The 26,029-nt window shown below is 45.2% G+C and overlaps 1 protein-coding gene across 2 annotated transcripts in view; it reads left to right on the forward strand.

Annotated features, from left to right (window-relative positions):
- LOC137571672 (probable cation-transporting ATPase 13A4) overlaps positions 1–26,029 on the forward strand; it is a 134,589-nt gene that overhangs the window by 56,629 nt on the left and 51,931 nt on the right. For both annotated transcript variants that reach the window (XM_068281168.1, XM_068281169.1), the window contains exons 6-9: positions 6,259–6,328; positions 6,431–6,565; positions 10,309–10,381; positions 24,934–25,065. In XM_068281168.1, coding sequence (XP_068137269.1) covers positions 6,259–6,328; positions 6,431–6,565; positions 10,309–10,381; positions 24,934–25,065 — 410 coding nt within the window. The remainder of the gene's footprint in view (positions 1–6,258; positions 6,329–6,430; positions 6,566–10,308; positions 10,382–24,933; positions 25,066–26,029) is intronic.

The raw sequence follows: 26,029 nt of genomic DNA on the forward strand, positions 1-26,029 counted from the left end.
CTGTTTCCACTAAACGCAATTTTTTTGAAGCAGATTTCCCATAGGCATTCATTGGAGTCAGTTTTCTGCATCCAGAATCCACACATATAGTGGAAATAGGCCCTCACTGTTTCTGCATGTGGGCTGGGCTCTAGCCGCACCCCCCTCCCTGCGGGAGTGCAGAGTGTGGGTGTGTGACGTCACATCAGGAGCAGAGCGGCCCTTGTCAGATTGTGCTGCCGCCTGCTACCACGTGACCCGCCGTCTCCATGGCCACCCGCCCTTCCCCCACAATTGGCTATTGCGCCGATCAAAATCAATCATCCAGCCAGGGCCCGGGACAAGGTCCTCCAGCAGGGCCGGGCCGACGCAGAGGCGCGAGAGGCTCCAGCCTCAGGGCGCAGTGTAGGGGGGGCACACACAGGGCTGAGGCAAAGGCAAGAGAGGCTCCAGCCTCAGGGCGCAGTGTAGGAGGGGGGCACAACTCACTCACTCGCTATCATTCCCCTATTGTGTTTGAAGCAGAGAGAAATAAGAAAAGGCGATACATGGCAGTGACTTCAAGCCAGATAACTAGAGATGAAGGTGTTGGGGGCCCTGGGGCATCTCTTAGTCTAATAGCAATCAGTGTGTGACGGCTGGGGTGGGAGGGATGGAGGGGCGCACTTTGGTGTCTCAGCCTTGGGTGCTGGAGGACCTTGTCCTGACCAGAGGCAGAGATTCCAAAGTGCGCCCCCAAGCAACTTGCGGCCGAGAAACTGAGCGACGCCATAGATGCCCATGTTAAATGGTAGATTTACCGGCCACTGCCAGTAATTCAGTTGCTAAGGGCACGTGTATTGTTTGGACAGCATGGTAGCAGCAGAGGAGTTCCGCTAACATTTTTAGTGGCGGGAACAGCACAATAGCAGCAGTGGATTCCTGCTACTCTGGAACATAACTCTGTAGCGACAGGAACAGCGGAAAAAGCACCGGTGGAATTTGCATACCTGAGGCCTCCCGCCTCAGGTGTGTAAATTCCACCGGTGCTTTTTCCGAGTAGTGTGTGTGTGTGTGTGTGTGTGTGTGTGTGTGTGTGTGTGTGTGTGTGTGTGTGTGTGTGTGTGTGTGTGTGTGTGTGTGTGTGTGTGTGTGTGTGTGTGTGTGTGTGTGTGTGTGTGTGTGTGTGTGTGTGTGTGTGTGTGTGTGTGTGTGTGTGTGTGTGTGTGTGATAGTTGTGGTGTTGTTGTAAGGTATAGGTTGGCGGAAGGTCGGTGGTAAGTGTAGGTGGGGGAGAGTTGGTGGTAGGTGTAGGGAGGAGGAGGGTTGGTGGTAGGTGTAGTTAGGGGAAAGGTTAGTGTTTGGCACTGAAGGGCACCAGGAGGGCAATAACAGAGCTGATGGCTGGAAGAATGGCTGAGCTGATGGCTGGAAGAATGGCTGGAAGAATAAATCCTCTTCTACCCCTAGTGACAGGTACACTTTGAATGTATGCTAAAATATACACACACACACACACACTGTACACAGACACACCACACTGACACACATACACACGCACTGTACACAGACACCACACTGACACACACACTGTACACCACACTGACACACACCACACTGACACACATACACACACACTGTACACAGACACATACACCACACTGATACACACTGTACACAGACACATACATACACTGACACATACATACACTGTACACAGACACATACATACACCAGACACACACACACACTGTACACAGACACACAGACACACACACATACACCACACTGACACACACATCTAATCAACTCCCAGCCCCCTTACACATAATGAATGCCTGAGGTGAGAGGGGGAAGCAGTTACACTGAGGGCTCTACAGCGCAGGGAGACTTAGAACACCTACACAGTTATGTGATTGGGAGGGGGACATGCTCACAGACGTCTCTCTGCTGCAGCTTTACAGCCTCTATTACCCCCTCCCCCATACCTTCGTCTTGCAGCAGAGTACGGGCGACAACTAGCCATTCAGTGCACGTGAAGTTTGCCTGGCTCTGGCTGGTGAGGTCATGTGGAGGAGCTCATTGCTGTCTGCTGCCTGGGGATTCCTGTCAGATGCTGAACACTGTGCAGTCACAGTGCCAGACTTCCAGAAGTTCCCGTGTCCCATGATGGCTTGGATGGCAAGCAAGTGGGGCCACTCCTAGACCCAGGCAACACCGCTTCCTGCTGTTGCCTAGCAACAGTAATGCTACAGTCTCTGCAGCGCCTGTCATCTGTCTGATGATAGCGCTGCAGTGCATAGGTACAGGGACGCAGGGGGACTCTGTGGAGGGTGGGCACCGGGACTTGTTCACCTGCCAGCCACCCGCCCAGTGCACGGGGAGAGTGGGTGGGTGATGGGCAGCACAGCAGCAGCCTGTCAGTCTCGGGGAGCAAGTGGCAGCCGCGGCTTCAAACACTTCCGAGTTCGGGTGGCTAGGGGGGGGCAGCAGCTGGCCAGGGGGTGGCGTCTGCCCCATTTTGCCAGACGTAGGGACGGTTTTTCGCCTTCCTCTGCATCAACAGGGATATGTGAGGGAGCAGGCTGGTGTTGTGCTTTGTTCTCTGGTTGAACTCGAAGGATGTATGTCTTTTTTCAACCTGAATAACTATGTAACTATGTAAGTAGAGGGACTAAACTACAGCAACAGTTGTTACATAGTACAGACATAGTTTAAGAGACCATTTGTTTTTGGCCTGCATTTATAGGATTGTTTTGTCCTCCTGAAACTACCAAGTTTGCTTGCTTGTTCTTTATGGCCATTATGCAATTATTATTTTCATGCCTTGTCAATATCAAACCAACAACAAGCAATACAATACTCCAAATATTTTTTGATAGCACTTTTTAGCCTATTAATAATATTAATTTAATACTTTTTTTTTAATTCCAAAGTGCTGAAAAGTTATTTTAAAAAGAAGATGAAAATGTATTTCCTAGAACAGCCTTTCTGAACCTTTTTACCTGGAGGAACCCCTTCAAATAATTTTTGGACCTTAGGAAACCCTGAATTTATGGAGGGAGAGAGGATTTATTTTATATTAGGATTGGTCCTTAAAGGGACTCTGTAACAAAAATGTCATTGTGTTTTCTACCATCCTACAGGTTCCTAAACCTATTATAATGTGCTCTGGCTTACTGCAGCACTTTCTACTATCACCATCTCTGTAATAAATCAGCGTATCTTTCCCCTGTCAGACTTGTCGTCCTGTGTCTGGAAGGCTGCCAACTCTTCAGTGTGATCTGCTATGCATGCCCCCTCTATGCACACTCCCCTGTGTGTGTTATTTACATTAGCCAGCTTTTCTCTGCTCTCTTATCTTTTACAAGCTGGATAAATCCTCTGTTCACATACTGATGAGTCACATACTGCAGAATTACAGACAACGGGGCAGAGCTGTCTGCAAGAAGAAACAAACAATCAGCTTGTAACTCTTCAGTGAGCTGCAGGGGGAAAGAAACACACAAATGATCTCTTGAGATTCAAAAGGAAGGCTGTATACAGCCTGATTGTGTATGGATGTATTTTTTATGTGTGGACATACTGTACATCAACCTACTTCCTGTTTTGGTGGCCATTTTGTTTGTTTACAAACAAACTTTTTAAAACTGTTTTTGACTACTTTTAATGCGGCGGTGAGCGGCGAAATTGTGACAGAGGGTAATAGGAGATGTCCCCTAACACACTGGTATGTTTACTTTTGTGTGATTTTAACAATACAGATTCTCTTTAAAAGTGGGTGAGGTTTAACACTTTATTATTGTAAAAGTCCCCATTTCATGTTTCTCCTTTACAGAACACCCATTTCATGCCCTCCATTATTGCACTCCCAAGTATAGTTGCCCGATGATTGGGTTTCTCTCATTTTTCTTCAGTTTTGGCATCCCACATGCTACATTTTATTCATCTCCAATGTAATGTATTATAACAGTCCCATGGCCATTGCACCAGTGAAGAAAAAGTAGGACTGCTAGAATTCAGGATGGGCAAAAAATGAGTGAAGAAGACATTGAGAAGCTAGAGACATAATTTTGAAACCCTGCCCGCTGAGGCAGCTCACCTCAAAGGGGAAAAATGCCATAGACCCCCTGAAAAGTCCTCAAGGAACCCCGGGGTTCCAGAGAACCCTGGTTGAGAAAGACAATTCTAGGAGAAAACTCAGCAAAAAAAGTGAATTGCATATGGCCCTGTATCTTATCCACATGTGATAGAAATTCATCACAGCTCCCTACAGTGGGTTGCAAAAGTATTCGGCCCCCTTGAAGTTTTCCACATTTTGTCACGTTACTGCCACGAACATGCATCAATTTTATTGGAATTTCACGTGAAAGACCAATACAAAGTGGTGTACATGTGAGAAGTGGATCGATAATCATACATGATTCCAAACATTTTTTACAAATCAATAACTGCAAAGTGGGGTGTGCGTAATTATTCGCCCCCCTGAGTCAATACTTTGTAGAACCACCTTTTGCTACAATTACAGCTGCCAGTCTTTTAGGGTATGTCTCTACCAGCTTTGCACATCTAGAGACTGAAATCCTTGCCCATTCTTCTTTGCAAAACAACTCCAGCTCAGACAGATTAGATGGACAGCGTTTGTGAACAGCAGTTTTCAGATCTTGCCACAAATTCTCGATTGGATTTAGATCTGGACATTGACTGGGCCTTTCTAACACATAGATATGTTTTGTTTTTAACCATTCCATTGTTGCCCTGGCTTTATGTTTAGGGTCATTGTCCTGCTGGAAGGTGAACCTCCGCCCCAGTCTCAAGTCTTTTGCAGTCTCCAAGAGGTTTTTTTCCAAGTTTGCCCTGTATTTGGCTCCATCCATCTTCCCATCAACTCTGACCAGCATCCCTGTCCCTGCTGAAGAGATGCACCGCCCCCGAGCATGATGCTGCCACCACCATATTTGACAGTGGGGATGGTGTGTTCAGAGTGATGTGCAGTGTTAGTTTTCTGCCACACATAGCGTTTTGCATTTTGGCCAAAAAGTTCAATTTTGGTCTCATCTGACCAGAGCACCTTCTTCCACATGGTTTCTGTGTCCCCCACATGGCTTGTGGCAAACTGCAAACGGGACTTCTTATGCTTTCTGTTAACAATGCCTTTTTTCTTGCCACTCTTCCATAAAGGCCAACTTTGTACAGTGCATGACTAATAGTTGTCCTATGGACAGAGTCTCCCACCTGAGCTGTAGATCTCTGCAGCTCGTCCAGAGTCACAATGGGCCTCTTGACTGCATTTCTGATCAGCGCTCTCCTTGTTCGGCCTGTGAGTTTAGGTGGATGACCTTGTCTTGGTAGGTTTACAGTTGTGCCATACTCCTTCCATTTCTGAATGATCGCTTGAACAGTGCTCCATGGGATGTTCAAGGCTTTGGAAATCTTTTTGTAGCCTAAGCCTGCTTTAAATTTCTCAATAACTTGATCCCTGACTTGTCTTGTGTGTTCTTTGGACTTCACGGTGTTGTTGCTCCCAATATTCTCTTAGACAACCTCTGAGGCCCTCACAGAGCAGCTGTATTTGTACTGACATTAGATTACACACAGGTGCACTCTATTTAGTCATTAGCACTCATCAGGCAATGTCTATAGGCAACTTACTGCACTTGGATCAAAGGGGGCCGAATAATTATGCACACACCACTTTGCAGTTATTTATTTGGAAAAAAAATGTTTGGAATCATGTATGATTTTCGTTCCACTTCTCATGTGTACACCACTTTGTGTTGGTCTTTCATGAGGAATTCCAATAAAATTGATTCATGTTTGTGGCAGTAATGTGACAAAATGTGGAAAACTTCAAGGGGGCCGAATACTTTTGCAAGCCACTGTACATAATGTCTTATAATGTCTAACTATGTCTATCTACATGATACCTATCTTATCTGCTCAGCTTCATTGCAGTAATTGATATCTTCATGCTAATAAATCAGTTTAATATATGACGTAAGTGCCCCCTTTATCTGTTTATGCCCATAATATAATTGCAACTCATAATTGCTTCAAGTTCATTAATGGATCAAAATACTCAATTCATTTCAAATATAATATTATTTTAGATTCATGAGTTTGCACTTTTATAATGAAAGCAATGCATAATCCATACATCAATTAGGCAAGACTAGATCAGCAGAGCTACACCCAAATTTCATCCGGCTAATTAGATTTGATTATTTTTTAGAGTTCTTTTGCATATTTTCATTAACAATTACATTCATTAATGAGCAGGTTTGTGTTTTTGTCTTGCAGAAGGACAGTGTGTGGCTATAACACCATAGAAGTAGAAGTAGCTCCTCTCTGGAAATTATTAATTAATAAGGTTTGTACTCAGCTATATGCATTATTGTGAAGTTATGTTACATTTCTGCCAATAGACTATTGGATGACGTAAGAATAAAACAAATCATCCTTTCTTATGCAGGTGTTAAATCTATTCTATGTGTACCAGTTCTTCACTGTTGTCCTGTGGCTGGCTGAAGGATATTTGGGTTACGCCATTGCAATCCTTCTGCTTTGTATCTGTACAATCACCTTGTCCCTAATGGAGCTCAGACAGGTATGGTAATATATATCACCTTTATGCCATCTCAGTAAAGCAGTGGGGATGTTAAAGATCATGCCCGACTTGTGGCAATCTAATGGCTCAGATTTGTGACAATAGAACAAACATATTTTATTTCATGTTCTAAACCCATTTCTTGCTCGTAAGCACAGTTTATTAAGAAAAGAAATGCTGATAGTTGATGCTGCCCAGATAGGGCAAAATGGGTTCATAAAATGTCACAAAGGCCCTTATCCAATAACCTTTTTCTCCTGAGTTTTCTACCAGGAGATAATTTTCATCTTATCTAAAAAAAATAACTTTTTAGCACTTGTGAATTATAAAAACTACTAAAAAGTAGGGGGAAAAATATTTGAGCAATTTCTTGCTTGGTTGGAGCTTTAAAAGTATTGTATTGATTAAGTAAAGGGAGCCAGTCACCTAGACAGGGCTAAGAGCAATAGATTACACGACAGCCCAGGTTGAGAGATTGATATCGGGGAAAACAATCACATTTTATAATGTAACCAATGTGTCACAAAATACGTGTATATCTTCAAAATACACGAAGCAGAGGCATTCTATAATGACAATTGACGGTATGTAATTCAAAATGCAGCAGACCCAGCAACATACATGGATGGTAGAATTATAATGTTAAAAGGGTTGTAAAACAATGAAAACATCTGTAAATCCACCATTACACTAGGGAAGGGAGGACCCCGCCAAAAGCTTACACCCTATGGGGGGGGGGGGGGTATGAAACAGTTATTTGAAACAGAAGATAAAAATTATCTCCTAGGGGAACACTTAGTAGAAAAAGTGAATTGGATCAGGTCCAAAATGCATCAAGAATGGCCCCAATGATGGTGAGGCAAAGAAGTATCTATCCAGTAAGAGGGAGGCAAAGAGTATGACTGGCTAAATGCAAAGGGAAGCCCTTATATGTGTATATGTGTAGGATATCAAAGAGGGATAGAAATAGATGGAGGTTACGCTGTCTAACAGTCTGAGACTGAATATGGGGCGGAGCTCCGCCCCCGAGAAGGAGATGCGCGCGCACCCTGCGCAATCTCCTTCAGTAGCCGGTTCCAGAACCTGACGCCAATTGGCGTTAGGCGGTCCTGGGGCTGCGACCGCAACCACACCTATTGGCGTGGGGCGGTCTTTAAGTAGTTAATACAAATGTATTAAAATTGCAATTGTCTCAGCCACAGACAGATTCCTTATCTATAGATCCGGTGGTGCATACTGTGCATGTCACAATGCTGCTCACACACAGGGCCACCATCAAACATTTTTGGGCCCCATACTGAGCAAACCTACTGGGCCCCCCTTACTCCTCATATGCCCCCACATGGAAAATCACAATCTTTGAAGGCCTAAAGATTGTATGGTGTGTGTTAGATTGTCAATTTATTAATATACACACCCTAGCAATTTTCTCAGAGTTTCCAATCATTTTTATCATAACTGGGGAAAAGTTGAATATACGTGTGTGGTACATTGGTCATATTTTTGAAATGTTACAATCAGTCAGAAAAATTGATTGTAATTCTTAAACTGAACAGATATTTAAAAACATTGTATTGTGTGTGCAACCCTTAGACTGTAACTGCATTTGCACAGACTGCTCCCAGCCATGGGAGTACGATGAAGGAGGTTCCTCGCAACCCAGCTGGATTGTGTGGACTTCTCAGGAGCACAGTGGATTGGACCGGAAGGGTATTGAGACAAGGGATCTATCTGTGGCTGAGCCAAGAGTTCTGGTGGGGCTTTCTTGTTGCTATGCTGCTGTTAGGGAACTGTAGGGGACGTTAGAACATTCCATCTTCAGGTGAAATACTCTTGTTTGTTTCTAATGGATTCAGATTTCCTGCCCTGTGGCATATTGAGCTCTGCCAAAGTCCATCAGAAAGTAGAATTTTCGATGTACTTTACATATTTATGACTTTTGTGCCATTTGCTTTTTCAAATTGTTTTACCATCAGCTTTTACGTGTGTTTGCTATGCAAATATTTTTTTTTTTTTGATAATTTCGCAATAGTGCTCCTTTAAATATGATTGGACATGTTACAGACATTTCAGGAATAACCTAGATCCTTGATTTTTAGTGATGATGAGTCTGCAGAAGCAGCAAATGATAGAGAGCATCAAGTGTAGAGGAATGGTTGAGGAATATGAGTATGGAGAATTGGCCTTTGGATTTTGCTACCAGCAATACCAGCTAAAGTCCCATATCACATAAATAGCTAAATGTATTATATACCACCAAGTACACCACTGTGATATATCCACATATACTACGAGCCCTGTGGATGGTAGAATTATAATGTTAAAAGGGTTGTAAAACAATGAAAACATCTGTAAATCCACCATTACACTAGGGAAGGGAGGACCCCGCCAAAGGCTTACACCCTATGGGGGGGGGGGGGGGGTATGAAACAGTTATTTGAAACAGAAGATAAAAATTATCTCCTAGGAGAACACTTAGTAGAAAAAGTGAATTGGATCAGGTCCAAAATGCATCAACAATGGCCCCAATGATGGTGAGGCAAAGAAGTATCTATCCAGTAAGAGGGAGGCAAAGAGTATGACTGGCTAAATGCAAAGGGAAGCCCTTATATGTGTATATGTGTAGGATATCAAAGAGGGATAGAAAAAGCCCAGAAATTGAAAATTATGTCAGAAAAGGCCCACTGTACAATGTTTATGTGGCTCGATCGAAGGAAGGAAAAGAGAGTAATGCAGGGAAGGGTGGAAACAGAAGCTGTTGTGCCCCACAGTCAGTGTTGGAAAAGAAGGGAAGGAGAGTGCAGTTCAGGAAAAAATGGAGGCAACTCCGAAAATGGCGCTTTCTTCAGCTGACGTAAGGCATGCATGAGCAATGTGTGGAGGGAAGCAGGAAATTTGAGTGCCCTTTAATGACAGAAATTTGGGAGCCCCATAAACACCCATAGAAAATATTGGTAAGAGTGTGAAATTTGGGTGCCCCTGGCTGATAAACAGGAGAGGGGGGAGTTTTTAAGGTTAGTCATAAGGTTGTGTCTTTAAGATTAAGCATGGGCGGGATTTAGGGTTAGACATCAGCTGGGGGTCAGTTAAGGTTAGGCATAGGTAGAGGGAGGGTTCTGTGTCAGAACAGGGTTGGGTTAAGTTGTAGTAAATTATCGGTATTATTTACTGATATTTGACTATCCTAATTACAATTTACAAACATATATCTGTAAATTTACTGATATTTGAATAGCCAAAATTGGGTGCCAAAATTTACCTGCGCCTCTTTGTCATGCAAGCTGCGTGGTGGACTGAAAGAGAAAATAATAGAAAAAGTGCCAAAGTCAAGGTAAGAAGTGAAGCATGTTAGCAAGCAGTTCGGGCAGTGGACAGTCTATCACAACCACAGTTTACAGTACAAAGTCATGAAGCCATTGATCACACATTTCTCCCACCCATCTGCTCATTAAGATGTAGGATAACCTTTGAAATGATTGATCAAAATCTATCTATTAAAAATGCTTAACAGTAAAAAATGTCCTCTAATGCTGGGCATACATACAGTGGATGAAGTAAGCTATAAATATCTACCTAAGATCATTTACCAACTTGTAACATTACCCCACTGGATAATAGATTCGTTCTCAGCAGAGGTCTAAGATATCGTAACATCGCTCTCCCTGCCTCTCCACAAGGATTCTTGCTCTACATTGCAATCAAAATGATGAGTTATTGTACATTTACATTTCTCAATTTTACAGCAATCTTCAAAACTACACAATTTGGTCAAAGCTCATAATAACATGAAGGTGACTGTGAGTGGTAGAGATCAAGGTAAGATGAAAATAGAATTTTCCCTTGCTAAGCATCAATTATGTGAATGTGCTGTATATGGTACAGAGGGCCTAATATAGATTAATAATGCTTACACCTTTTGGTTCCCGACACATGTACTTTTATGAACTTACTACCGGTCTGATATTTTGTGGTAACTGGGAACTGAGAGGAACAATAACTATAGTTTTACAGTGGCATGTCCTAATCTTGAGCACATAGCATCAAAAACTGCTAGCGTTTGAACTGCACAGATAAAAAGGCTGGCATGGACAATCCTTCACCTTGCACCATGAAACATCCATGAATTCAAACGAGAATTTCAAATTCATTTCCGCTTCATCTCTGTTTATCTTAACCACTTCCTGCAAAATGGAAGTTTATAACTGTCCTATTTGTGCAACTTTAGTGCAAATAAAATGTTTATAAAAGCCCAGCAATTCTGCTAAACCGCACATACGCCATCAGAGTGCAGGTGTGCGTGTACACTTGTGCACTCGCATGCGCATACAAACCATTCAGCCTATGGCAGGAAGTGGTTAAAGCTTGGGTCCAGGGAAGCTGACAGTGTTTCTGGGGCATGTTTATTAATGGCTTCTTTTTTTTTTAATTTGTGAATGCAGTGAAGAGCTGTGTCCAAATGATGGTTTCAAATGTGTTCTTGAGCCTATGCAACAATTTACATTACAGAATGATGTCTATTTGTTAATGCTGCCTGAGTACCTAAAGATCACAGCCATCCAATATTGGGTTTCAACCTTTTCCTTTGTGTACAGAAATTTAATGGGATTTTTAAAATATTTAATGGTATTATAATTTGTAGATGATGCCCAAATTATTTTCAATTTTATATAAAGATATCCTCATATAGTTTCATTATTTGCCCACACGGTGTTTGACTGAGTGGTGTACCTCTCCCCATCTTTACTTCTAAAAAAAACTCATTGTAGGCAGATTTTTTCTTTATTTAATACCCAGTCATGTTACTGACCTGCCGTTAATTAATTTATACAACCCCAGAGATTCATCATTTGATATGTTGTCTTCGTACCATTCTCAGACAAACCTTCCAGCAGATGTGAGTCTGTGCATTACCTGTTTTAGTTCCCATCAGGTAATTGCAGAAGACCAGTGGTGGCTCCAGCCTCAAATTTTTTTTTGGTGGGGCAAATGGGTAATAAGGGGGCACCATGGCTGGTTGGCGGGCCCATTTGGGTGATCAAAATGGATGTGTGTATGGCTAGCTTTAGATATTTTTTGCCTAACTCAGGTGATAAAACCAAGCCAAACTATTTCAGCAATGATCAGAACCAATTGTCGAAATGATGATGCTATTATTAAAGAGGAGCTGTTAGGTATAAGGTCTCAGAGAAAATAAACACATATATCAGTAGCTAAAGATTGGCTGTACTTACATTACATATGCATTTCACTGTCCACGTTTGGATTTCACAGAATTTGTATATAGTATATGCAGAGATAGATGCTCCTGACAGCTCATGGCAGGCTCCATGTTTTTCTGTCAAATGTGTCGTCATGTCCTGCCTGCTTCCTGATCACAGATAAGCTCGTACTTGAACAACACAGTGTGCAGTGAATATTAATGAGCCATGTGGCTAGGAACAATAGCTGACTCCTGCAGTGTACTCTGCCCGGAGATTTATCAGTGCTACGCGCTAAACTGATTACAAGCTGCTGTAACGTCTCATTAGCAGCCGAGGGGAGGGCCCCAGAATGCTTTGCAGTTTAGTATGCGGCTTGCGTCCTTATGGGTCTATAACAGCCTTGCTGATAAGCACACATCAAAGGTAACTGAGATTTTATTCTTCACTAATGGCTTTTTGGCTTCCTTCTAAACTGTTTAACACAGGAGAATAGAGGTTTAAATTAGCTTCTGCAGCCTGACAGTTACTCTTTAAAGAAAATATACCTACAGATGTACTTGGCTAGTTTGCTGACATGCCTAGTGCTTGCTTACTTGCTACCAAGCTGCTCCTATGTGGACAGATCACAGACAAATAATTTCAGCCCCTAGCCTGTGTTGCATGACTCTACAAACGAGGGGTGGGGAAGAGGCAGGAGAGAGAGAAACACTGTGTGTAATTCCTTATCTTAGTAGCTAAGCATGGCTGGAGTTCAGGAAGTTTTAAATCAAGATCATTATCCTGATTCAAAACTTCCTGTCTGTAAAATGCAAGCTCTAGTTTATTGGCTAATTTAAAAGAAAAACAGTAAGCTTTCAGCTTGTAAGCCTTCTTCAGACTCTGTTGCTTTTGACAGACTATGTTAGAACATAAAATCAGAAGGAGATAGAGAGATTTTTTTTTGCAAATATAAGTGTCATCCAGATGCATAAATTACAATGGATCTTGCAAGGATTTTGAGGTATTTATGGGAAAAAGCAGGAAGTTTTAAATCAGGATGATACAATTTATTTTACTTTACAGCCTTCGTCGGGCTTACAATCTTGTATACCAGTGGTGCTCAGCAGAGCTCGAATATTCGAGTAGCTCGAATATTCGAGCTCTTTTTCAGCTATTCGAGCTCGGTATTCGAGCTCCGAATAGCTGGAGCTATTCGAATGGGCTATCCGAGTACACTCGAATAGCCCATTCACTATTCGAGCTATTCGAGCAAACCGGCGCTATTCGAGCTCGGTACCGAGCTCGAATAGCGTCATAGCCCAGATTGATGTCCTTAGAGCCAATCAGAGGGCTCCCAGGCCCTCTGACGGCAGCCAATCACAGAGGGGGACCCTGGCCAGCCCCTACCCTATAAATAGCGGCCGCCATGTTCCGTTTCTCCGTGCTTGCCTGAGACTTGTACAGAGAGAGAGTTGCTCCTTTGTGCTTTGGCTTAGCAAGAGCTCTATTGTGGTCATTTACCTAGCGTTTTTGCTCACATACACCTCCTATACACACCTATATTGTTGTTAGTTATTTAGACATTGTATTTTAGTTAGTAGCTTGTGTGTTACATTAGAGACAGGCAGCTGCTGCAAGCTTACAGGTTTAGGCCTCAGGGGGGCCTTGCCTCTGTGGGCAGCTGTCCTCTGTTTATTTCTCTCATCTATACCAGTATTTCTGCTGTCCTTTACTAATAGTATTGTAGTTATACTGTACTAGGAGTAGGACACTCACTGACTGTCACTGTTTATAGGCTACTAGCTAGCTCCTGCGTGTGTGCACTCACTCACTGTCTGTGTGTACACACACTCTATTTCCTTCTGATTATTGATAGATTATTGTTAGTTAGTTGTACTTACTTACTACTTACTCTTACTGTACCCGTAGGGACACTCACTGTCACTGTTCATATAGGCTACTAGCTCCTGCGTGTGCGCACTGCACTCACTGTCTGAGTGTACACACACAACACACACTCTATTTCCTTCTGATCGCTGATTGATTATCGTAATTAGTTAGTTGTACTTACTGTTACTACTTACTCTTACTGTACTAGGAGTCTAGGACACTCAGTCACTGTCCATAGGCTACTAGCTCCTGCGTGCGTGCACTCACTGTCTGAGTGTACACACACCCACACTCCATTTCCTTCTGATCGCTGATTGATTATCGTAATTAGTTAGTTGTACTTACTGTTACTACTTACTCTTACTGTACTAGGAGTCTAGGACACTCAGTCACTGTCCATAGGCTACTAGCTCCTGCGTGCGTGCACTCACTGTCTGAGTGTACACACACCACCCACACTCCATTTCCTTCTGATCGCTGATTGATTATTGTAATTAGTTAGTTCTACTTACTGTTACTACTTACTCTTACTGTACTAGGAGTCTAGGACACTCAGTCACTGTGTTCATAGGCTACTAGCTCCTGCGTGCGTGCACTCACTTGTCTGAGTGTACACACACCACCCACACTCCATTTCCTTCTGATCGCTGATTTATTATTGTAATTAGTTAGTTCTACTTACTGTTACTACTTACTCTTACTGTACTAGGAGTCTAGGACACTCAGTCACTGTGTTCATAGGCTACTAGCTCCTGCGTGCGTGCACTCACTGTCTGAGTGTACACACACCCACACTCCATTTCCTTCTGATCGCTGATTGATTATTGTAATTAGTTAGTTCTACTTACTGTTACTACTTACTCTTACTGTACTAGGAGTCTAGGACACTCAGTCACTGTGTTCATAGGCTACTAGCTCCTGCGTGCGTGCACTCACTGTCTGAGTGTACACACACCACCCACACTCCATTTCCTTCTGATCGCTGATTGATTATTGTAATTAGTTAGTTCTACTTACTGTTACTACTTACTCTTACTGTACTAGGAGTCTAGGACACTCAGTCACTGTGTTCATAGGCTACTAGCTCCTGCGTGCGTGCACTCACTGTCTGAGTGTACACACACCCACACTCCATTTCCTTCTGATCGCTGATTGATTATTGTAATTAGTTAGTTCTACTTACTGTTACTACTTACTCTTACTGTACTAGGAGTCTAGGACACTCAGTCACTGTGTTCATAGGCTACTAGCTCCTGCGTGCGTGCACTCACTGTCTGAGTGTACACACACCACCCACACTCCATTTCCTTCTGATCGCTGATTGATTATTGTAATTAGTTAGTTCTACTTACTGTTACTACTTACTCTTACTGTACTAGGAGTCTAGGACACTCAGTCACTGTGTTCATAGGCTACTAGCTCCTGCGTGCGTGCACTCACTGTCTGAGTGTACACACACCCACACTCCATTTCCTTCTGATCGCTGATTGATTATTGTAATTAGTTAGTTCTACTTACTGTTACTACTTACTCTTACTGTACTAGGAGTCTAGGACACTCAGTCACTGTGTTCATAGGCTACTAGCTCCTGCGTGCGTGCACTCACTGTCTGAGTGTACACACACCACCCACACTCCATTTCCTTCTGATCGCTGATTGATTATTGTAATTAGTTAGTTCTACTTACTGTTACTACTTACTCTTACTGTACTAGGAGTCTAGGACACTCAGTCACTGTGTTCATAGGCTACTAGCTCCTGCGTGCGTGCACTCACTGTCTGAGTGTACACACACCACCCACACTCCATTTCCTTCTGATCGCTGATTGATTATTGTAATTAGTTAGTTCTACTTACTGTTACTACTTACTCTTACTGTACTAGGAGTCTAGGACACTCAGTCACTGTGTTCATAGGCTACTAGCTCCTGCGTGCGTGCACTCACTGTCTGAGTGTACACACACTAAATTTACTTGTGATTACTACTGATTATTGTAACTGCTAGTTGTACTTCCTGACTGTTACTACTTACTTACTGTACTAGGGGACACTCACTCAGTCACCTCACCAACCAACCCACTCCATTAAAGTACCCCACTTTTCACCCGCCCTTTTAAAAAACTTTTGTCTATACGCCCAAAACATTGAAGATGTCTGGAAGTGGCAGCCAGCGCGATTTGGGCAAGGGGAAGGGCAGCAAGGGAATCAGGAGGAGAGGGAGCAGCATTGTGGCAAGCCGCGGCCGCGGGCGCGCCACCATGCACAGTTCCGCAGCAGCAGCAGCAGCGTCAGTGGCTAACATTCCTCCCATAGCCACTGGCCGTGGACGCCTTGGGCGCCGCCCAGCAGGAGCATCTGCAACTCACGCTGCAGAGACACAGCAGCAGCAGCGTGTAGCACCTGCTCCCATTTTCCTCCAGCCGGGTCGGAAACGTCCCATTGAGGAAAAGGATGCAGACACTGTGGTGCAACTCATGACGGAGGATGAGCAGCCCGCCATCAGCTCTGCATCCGAGGCCTCCACCCTCACCACCACCACCACCACCACCACCACCCCTGTTCGCAGCAGCCGCCCAGCAGGGTCTGGGGAGGAGGCCAGTTTACCGTCACTCGCCGACCTGTCATTCAGCAGTCTTTTGACCCCAGGCATCATGAGTAAATTGTCTGCTGTTGTTGGCGATCTTGAGGAGGAGATGCTGATGGGCACTTTGGGGGATGAGGGATTGGACAGCAAGACTGTGGCGACAGTCAAGCAGCCCATCCATGCATCAGGAGAGGAGTTTGGGGGGTCCTCATCCCAGCAGGACATGTTTCAGGAGGGGGAGGATGATGATGACCCGGTGACAGACAGAGACTGGGTGCCACCACCTCCAGGGGATGTCGTCCTCAGCAGCTCTGAGGAGGAGGAGGAGGATGCGCTTGTGGGCCTTGCAAGGAGGCGCATCATTGCAAGCATTGGCAGCGTCCCACAGCCTGCTGGTGTCTCAGGCTCAGCAGCAGCAGCAGCAGCATCAGCCAGTACCACCACCAGCCGCACCCAAGCCCCCCCCCCAACCACCACAGGGAGACAGGCAGCAGCGCTTCCATGCCGTAGGGGGAAGTTTCTGTCACCAATCTGGCGGTTTTTCACCATGCCCACTGTGTACAGCAAGTACGCCACTTGCAACCACTGTCAGCGGAAGTTGAGCAGAGGTGCAGACCCCTTAAAGTTCAGCACCAGCTCGCTCATCAACCACCTTGCGGCTAAACATTTCCACCAGCATGAGGAGTTCCAGAGGCTGAAGGCATCTGCTGCTGGCAGTGGCACCACACCCATCACTGCACAGCCTTCAGCAGCAGCAGCAGCAACAGCAGCCACCCGCCCTCCTGCTCCTCCAGCAGCACCAGCAGGAGTGCGGAAACGCACTGCTCCTCCCCCCTCTGCAACTCCTGCCGCCGACACTGAGGCCTGTTCTGGCAGCCAGTCCTCAGTGGCCTCCTCTGCTGTGTCTGCTGATTCCCGTGTCAGCAAAAGGCCACGCCAGAGCCTTTTGAGCGAGTCCTTCCAGGGGGTGGTTAGGGCTCTGCCTCCCAGCAGCCGTCGCGTGCGGCAGCTGAACGGCTTGCTGGCACGGGCCATGTGCTCCCAACTCCTGCCGTACACGCTCGTGCAGGAGGGGAGCGACATTCGTGCGCTGCTTGCTTGCGCAGCCCCAGACTGGCAGCTCCCCAGCAGACACTTCTTTGCCCGCAAGGCCATTCCTGCACTGCACCGCTTTGTGATGGCCAATGTGGAGCGAGGGCTGGAGCACGCGGTTGGTGAAAGGGTCCACGTCACCATGGACTCCTGGAGCAGCCGCTTCGGGACAGGCCGCTACCTGTCCTTCACTGTCCACTGGGTCAGCTTGGTGGAAGGGGGTGAGGATGGGAGAGCAGCAGCGGGCACAGCAGCAGCAGCAACACAGTGGGTGGTGCCACCCCGCAGGGTCAGGGGAACTGCAGCAGGTTCCTCCGATCCTCTGCCATCCTCCGGCACACCTGGCCAAACCCCCCGCCTCAGCAGCAGCGTGAAGGCCCGCCACTGCCAAGCGCTGCTGCACTTGGTCAGCCTTGGGAAGACCAAGCTGACGGCAACCCATGTGTTGGCCAAACTCCAGGAGCAGGAGAGGATTTGGCTGACCCCCAGAGGCCTCAGAGTCGGAGAGGTGGTGGCCGACAATGGGGCCAATCTGGTTGCCGCAATAGACAGGGGAAACCTGACCCACATCCCCTGTCTTGCCCACGTGCTGAACCTGGTGGTGCAGAAGTTCCTGCGCACCTACCAGGGGATGGGCGAACTGCTGGAAACGGCAAGGAATGTTGTGCGTCACTTCCGGCGCTCGGCTGCAGCCTGTGCGAGCCTGGAAGACGTGCAAAAGGAGCTGGATCTGCCACGCCATCGGCTGATCCTTGACGTTCCGACTCGCTGGAACTCCACCCTGGCGATGTTGGAGCGTCTGGTTGAACAGAGGCACGCTGTCAAACAGTACCTTGCCCTGGCCACTGTTTCCGCAGCTCAGAGAAGGGACAAGACCAGCAACATCCCGTCCATCGTCCCCGATGATGACTGGAGGCACATGCAGCAGGTGTGCTTAGTGCTGGCTCCCTTCCTGCAGGCCACAAACATGGTGAGCAGGGACCATGCTATGGTCTGCGAGTGGGTGCCCCTGGTTTGTCTGCTGAACAGGGCCCTCAATGCTTTGCTGGAACAGGGAGCGGCAGCCTTGGACCAGCAGGAGCGGCAACCAGCTGCGCAGTCCACCTCTGAGGGGGAGGAGGAGGAGGACTTGGTGGAGGTCCCTGACCTGGCTGCTGATGAGGGGGATCAGCACAGCGCAGCTGAGTTGGTGCGGGGGTGGAGAGAGGATGAGGCGGCAGAGGAGGAGGATGAGGACAGCACTGACGTCGATGTGCCAGCAGACGTGGCCCGCCTCTTCCCAATGGCAGCGCACATGCTGACGTGCCTGCGCAGGGACCCCAGGGTGATCCAGATGAAGCAGAGGGAGGACATCTGGATCAGCATGATGTTGGACCCACGCCTCAAGGGGAAGTTGAGCCAGTTCCTGCCGCCTGCAGGAGGAGACCCAGCGCAACAAATAAGGAGCTTGCAGCAGGCCCTTGTTGAGCGCTTGGAGGAAGCCTTCCCCCAGCCTTCCACCCCCACTGTCCAGCAGCCAGCACAGAGGCAGCAGCAGGTGCCTGCATCCAGCAGCAGCAAGCGCCCCACAGACCTGCTGTCTCTCAGCCACGAGCTCTACAGGACTGTAGAGGCTCCGGCAGCAGTGACTAGAGAGGAGATGCATGCAGCAGCATCCTCCTCCGGTCACAGCCAGCGCCTGACCCGCATGGTGGCTGACTACATGGGGTCGTACAGCGGGCTTGACAGCGATGCCCCTGTTGATCCCATGGAGTATTGGGTCAAGCGCATGGAGATCTGGAGCGAGCTGGCGCAGTACGCCCTGGAAGTGCTGTCCTGCCCCCCTTCCAGCGTGCTGTCCGAGCGCTGCTTCAGTGCAGCTGGTGGCGTGGTCACCGAGAAACGCTCACGTCTGTCTCACAACACAAGTCTGTGGACAGACTGACGTTTCTCAAGATGAACCAGGCGTGGGTGGAAGGCGAGTTCCTGGCCCCTGTTGTCGGCGAGAGGGGGACATGAACTGGCTGCCGGAACCATCGTTAATGTGCCTTACCACCCTTTACCACCTCCTGGCTCCTGCTCACTAAGCCAGCCTGGTTCACTTTGACTATTACGTCGCCTGCAGCCACACATTTTACACCTACAGTGGGCTGCTGTGTACTGCCCTTCTGCTGTCTGTCTGTGTTTCCCACTGCCAGGGTACACAGAATTACCTTCTTCTGCTGCCACTCTGCCACCAGCTATTACGTCAAACAATAGCTATATTGGTTGCAAAACCAAAACCAAACAAACCATTAAAAAAAAAAAAGGTTTAATTTTTCTGAGGTGCCCGGGTTGAAAACTGTGTTGTTCCAGTTGTGTATTGGACACAATGTGGGCTGCACGACCGCTGTCTGGGACCTCCTGTTGTGTTTATTTACAGCCCTGGTATCACCGCTAGGTACCAGGGCTATTATGTCACGCTGCCTACCTGCTGCCACACTCACACTGCTCCTCCATACCTCCTCCTGCTGCTGCTGCTGCTGTCTGTCTGTGTTTCCCACTGCCAGGGTACACAGATGATTTACCTTCTGCTGCCACTCTGCCACCAGCTATTACGTCAAACAATAGCTGCTCGCCTACTCCTCCATTCCTCCTCCTCCTGCTGCTGCTGTCTGTCTGTGTTTCCCACTGCCAGGGTACACAGATGATTTACCTTCTGCTGCCACTCTGCCACCAGCTATTACGTCAAACAATAGCTGCTCGCCTACTCCTCCATTCCTCCTCCTGCTGCTGCTGTCTGTCTGTGTTTCCCACTGCCAGGGTACACAGATGATTTACCTTCTGCTGCCACTCTGCCACCAGCTATTACGTCAAACAATAGCTGCTCGCCTACTCCTCCATTCCTCCTCCTGCTGCTGCTGTCTGTCTGTGTTTCCCACTGCCAGGGTACACAGAATTACCTTCTTCTGCTGCCACTCTGCCACCAGCTATTACGTCAAACAATAGCTATATTGGTTGTAAAACCAAAAACCAAAAAACCATAAAAAAAAAAAAAAGGTTTAATTTTTCTGAGGTGCCCGGGTTGAAAACTGTGTTGTCCCAGTTGTGTATTGGACACAATGTGGGCTGCACGACCGCTGTCTGGGACCTCCTGTTGTGTTTATTTACAGCCCTGGTATCACCGCTAGGTACCAGGGCTATTATGTCACGCTGCCTACCTGCTGCCACACTCACACTGCTCCTCCATACCTCCTCCTGCTGCTGCTGCTGCTGTCTGTCTGTGTTTCCCACTGCCAGGGTACACTACACAGATGATTTACCTTCTGCTGCCACTCTGCCACCAGCTATTACGTCAAACAATAGCTGCTCGCCTACTCCTCCATTCCTCCTGCTGCTGTTGCTGTCTGTCTGTGTTTCCCACTGCCAGGGTACACAGAATTACCTTCTGCTGCCACTCTGCCACCAGCTATTACGTCAAACAATAGCTATATTGGTTGCAAAACCAAAACCAAACAAACCATTAAAAAAAAAAAAAGGTTTAATTTTTCTGAGGTGCCCGGGTTGAAAACTGTGTTGTCCCAGTTGTGTATTGGACACAATGTGGGCTGCACGACCGCTGTCTGGGACCTCCTGTTGTGTTTATTTATAGCCCTGGTATCACCGCTAGGTACCAGGGCTATTATGTCACGCTGCCTACCTGCTGCCACACTCACACTGCTCCTCCATACCTCCTCCTGCTGCTGCTGCTGCTGTCTGTCTGTGTTTCCCACTGCCAGGGTACACAGATGATTTACCTTCTGCTGCCACTCTGCCACCAGCTATTACGTCAAACAATAGCTGCTCACATTACTCCTCCATTCCTCCTGCTGCTGTTGCTGTCTGTCTGTGTTTCCCACTGCCAGGGTACACAGAATTACCTTCTGCTGCCACTCTGCCACCAGCTATTACGTCAAACAATAGCTATATTGGTTGCAAAACCAAAACCAAACAAACCATTAAAAAAAAAAAAAAAGGTTTAATTTTTCTGAGGTGCCCGGGTTGAAAACTGTGTTGTCCCAGTTGTGTATTGGACACAATGTGGGCTGCACGACCGCTGTCTGGGACCTCCTGTTGTGTTTATTTACAGCCCTGGTATCACCGCTAGGTACCAGGGCTATTATGTCACGGCGAGCTGCCTGCCTCATTGACTGCCTGCTGCCACACACTCATCCTCCTCCTCCTGCTGCTGAATTTACCTCCTGCTGTCTTTGTGTTTCCACTGCCAGGGAGCACATACAATGGCGCTTCCAACATGCGTGCGCCCACCAGCTATTTGTTACGCTCAAAAATAGCTGCATTTCTTTAAAAAAAAAATTGAAAAGAGAAATACGTGAAGAAGAAGAAGACGATATTGAAAAAGAAGGAGAAGGAGAAGATGAAGATGAAGAAGAAGATGAAGAAGAAGATGAAGAAGATGATGAAGAAGATGAAAAAGAAGAAGAAGATGAAGAAGATGAAGAAGAAGAAGATGAAGAAGAAGAAGATGAAGATGAAGAAGAAGAAGAAGATGAAGAAGAAGAAGAAGAAGAAGATGAAGAAGATGAAGAAGAAGAAGAAGAAGATGAAGAAGAAGAAGAAGATGAAGAAGAAGAAGATAAAGAAGATGAAGATGAAGAAGAAGAAGAAGATGAAGATGATGAAGAAGAAGAAGATGAAGAAGATGAAGAAGATGAAGAAGAAGAAGATGATGAAGAAGAAGAAGAAGAAGATGATGAAGAAGAAGAAGAAGAAGAAGAAGAAGACAATATAGAAGAAGAAGAAGAAGATATAGAAGAAGAAGATCTAGAAGAAGAAGAAGAAAGATAAAGAAGAAGAAGAACAAGTATATACAGTAACACTACTGAACAAAATTAAGGACACAACTTCTCTTTCCACCTTTTTTTTTAAAGGAACATCCCAACATAATCACTTGCTGTTGTTACTTGGAAAAAAAGATGTTTCTTGCATCATTCACCCTCAAAACAAGTGTTGGAAGCTATTTAAGGCCAATTCGAATAGTCAGCTCGAATAGTGAGCTCGAATACCGACTCGAATAGTGAGCTCGAAGTCCGAGGTCGAATCGAATAGTAAAAATTATTCGACTCGAATATTCGACTGACCTCGAATAATTTACTATTCGAATTCGACCAAACTCGAATTTTAAAAAGGGGTATTCGAGCATCACTATTGTATACTTGCTGGCTGATGGTACAGACAGCTTTATACATGCAACATCAAAAGTGGGTACATAGATTTTTTTCAAGCATAAATACATGTCATGTCATTAAGATGCCTTAAGTGAAACAGAACATCTAAATGGAGTGGAAGGTTGTTAGTGGAGATAAGAATCCCTGTTTACACCATGTTACCAGACCTGGGAGTTGGACAGTTACAGAGGCATCGTAAAATCTGAGTTCACAAGTTTAGCTATATAGGCTGAGAAAGAGTTTGGCATTAAATATCTATATTATATAAAGTTTTTGTACTTATTTAAGCCTTTGTCCACTGCTTTGAACCTGTTTATAAATTTTGTTTCTGCTATTAATCGATCATTTGACGTTTTGAAACCACCCTTCAGGGCAGTGACACGAAGATCATACATGCTGTGTCCGTTGGAACGAAAGAGTGTAGCAACTGGGAGTTCAGATTTGGTATCGTTAGTAGTGTACCTGTGTCCATTCATACGTTTGCACAGAGTTTGTCCAGTTTCTCCCACGTACATAACATTGGGGCATTTAGCACACATGAACAGATATACCAGATAGGTGGATCCACAGGAAAATGTGCCTTGTACTATGTACTCCTGTTGTGAACCTGGTATCGTTAACCTGTCAGTGGAGTAAATGTGTCTGCAGGTCCCACACCTTTTTTGTCAGCAGGGTGATGTTTCGTTTTGTTGTGGCCTATTCAAAAAACTCCTGACAATCATCTGTTTCAGATTGTGTGGTTGCCGATATGACAAGAGGGGAGGTTTAGGGAATATCTTCCTCAGTCTGTGATCCTTGTGCAAAATGGGATGAAGTTCCTTAGCAATGCTTCTTAAGATTTCCAGGTGTGGGTTGTCGGTGACAACCAAAGGGACACGATCCTCTTTCTGGTTTTGCTTATATTTTAGGAGTTCAGTCCTGGGGATGTTGCTGGCTTTCCTGATTTGGGCCTCAGTCATAGGAGGACTGTAACCTTGTTTAATGAAAGTGTTCTTAAGGTGATCCAGGTGCTTGTCTCTGTCCATCCTGTCAGAACAAATCCGGTTGTACCTTATGGCCTGGCTGTAAATTATAGAGTTCTTAATGTGCTTGGGATGAAAACTGTCATATCTTAGGTATGTGGGACGGTCTGTAGGTTTGCGATACACAGACGTTTGTAGGTTGTCACCCCTGATGTATATGGTGGTGTCCAGAAAGTTAATTTCTGTGTGAGAGTAGGTAAGTTTCAATTTGATTGTACGATGGAAGGCATTGAAGTTCCTGTGGAACTGGAGAAGATCATCCTCACTTGCGGACCAGATGATTAAAATATCATCAATGAAGCGGAAGTAGGCCATGGGTTTTATGTGACATGCATTGAGGTATTCCTCTTCGATTTTGGCCATGAAGAGATTTGCATACTGTGGTGCAAATAGTGAACCAATTTCCATGCCCATTTGCTGTAAATAGAGGTCCTGTCCAAAAGTGAAATAATTATGAGTGAGAATGAATTTGATCAGTCCAGCAATAGGCTTTACTGGTATGCCCTGACCCTGAAGATATTTACGACAGGCCGCAATACCATCATCACAGGGAATGTTCGTGTACAGGGACTCCATGTCCATCGTAGCCAGTATGGTTTCCTTTAGGTACTGGGCCGATGGCTGTCAAGCCAAGAGCCTAACTAATCTTTCCCTAGCAGAAAAAATCTGCAGCAGCTCGCCCTAGTCTGTCTATTTGCAGGCACACGAGTGAGTGTAATGGCCGGCGAGCCTGCCTTATATAAGGGGGGTTGGGGCTCCAGGGCTGAGTGTAGCCGGATTGGCTACAATGTGCCCTCTGACTGTGATGTAGAGGGTCAAAGTTGACCCTCATAGTGCATTATGGGACGAATTGAACTTCCGAGAAAGTTTGCCTTCGCCGGCGAAGGCGAACCACCCGAAATTTGCCTGGAACCGTTCGCTGGCGAACCGTTCGGGACATTTCTACTCATCACTACCCTAGAGCTGTTTTTCAACAAACTATTTCATCACAATGGGTTGTTTCCAAAGAATTTTATCTAGCATGTGTATGTGGCTTTAGAATACACTTTTAGCACAATATCCCAAATGTTATTGCCGATTGTAAGTGTATGTGTCCATATATGTTTTTTGTGGGGGAGAGTGGGAAGGGTCTTTTCATTTTTTTTATGCTATCACTTGGGATTATAAACAATTTAGTCTCGGTTCGCACCTGATTCAAGATATGGGAATAAATGATATTATAGAACTATTAAAAATCTAATGTAAACAATATAATGTCAAGTTTGTATGATGTAAAGTATGTATGTAAGTATGAATGTGCAGTATGATGTAAAGTAGTAAGTATGTAAAGTAGGTACATGTATGTATTGTTACGACTTTGTACAGTTTTTTTTACTGATTTAAGGTTTCTAAATATTATTTGCATTTCCTTCCAGAGTGCAGTCAAACGGAATCCCGTCATCTGGTACCTGGAGATGTTATTATTTTGTCTGGTAAAAACTTTTTCATGTCTTGTGATGCCATTCTCATCAATGGAACATGTATTATTAATGAAGGAATGTTAACAGGTGGGTAACCTCAGAGAGCAAAGCATTCTTTATTGTACCACCCAAATTATAAACAACAATTTTGATTTCATAAGCCTAATGTTGAACTGGAAATTCACTGTATGTATAAATATGCAATTATGTATTCATGTACATCAAAATGCTGATTCACCTTATAAATTAATATGCAATTATGTGTTAATGTGCATAACAAAATGCAAATTCACCTTACGTATTAACACACTGTTGGAAAGTGCCTATTAATATCACTAGGGTACAAACCTTGGCAACTGTATATCTTTGTATTTCCAATGTCTGTGAGGCTTGGGTGCAAACAAAACTGGAGCAACAGTGTTGCAGTTGCCCAGATCAACCAATCAGAATCCATGTTGTTTTAGCAGAGGAAACCTGTTTGGGTACTCTGGGAAATTGTTTTCCAGGAATTTTTTATGTGGCTTGATAAATTAGCTTTTAGGTGTACAAACAGGTTTATGTACAGTGCAAAACATATTAATAACTGGGCTGTTTTACTTGTTTTATTTTGCTGCCTGAAGAGTTCATTTCTAGGCATGGAATTGTCAGCTTCTATCTTGTTGGTACCTTGTCGGGAATATAATAAGTGTCACTGATAAGCAAATTGCAGCCATAAAAGTTTTGCTGGCAGAATACAACTTCTGAGAGCAGGGGGAGATAGAAAAAAAGGTCAATAATTCATGCATTTTCATTTAGGGACACTTAATAGGCTGCCACTAAGCAGAGACAAAAATAAAAATTCAATCTACTTTGTAAATGTTTAAATATGAAATAAAACCTAAGGAAGCCATTTTTGGAGTAGGAGGATAAATACAGTTGTTTATCTCATTAGTTTGTTTTCAACTCGGGTTCACTTTAACTGGTAAAAGCTGAAATCTGACTGAAATCTGTGCATTATTATAGGACACCAGCCTCCCTGAAGCCATTATTGTCCAGGAATACAATCTAAGGG

Source organism: Hyperolius riggenbachi, chromosome 4 (assembly GCF_040937935.1).
Source record: "Hyperolius riggenbachi isolate aHypRig1 chromosome 4, aHypRig1.pri, whole genome shotgun sequence".
Classification (NCBI taxonomy): Eukaryota; Metazoa; Chordata; class Amphibia; order Anura; family Hyperoliidae; genus Hyperolius; species Hyperolius riggenbachi.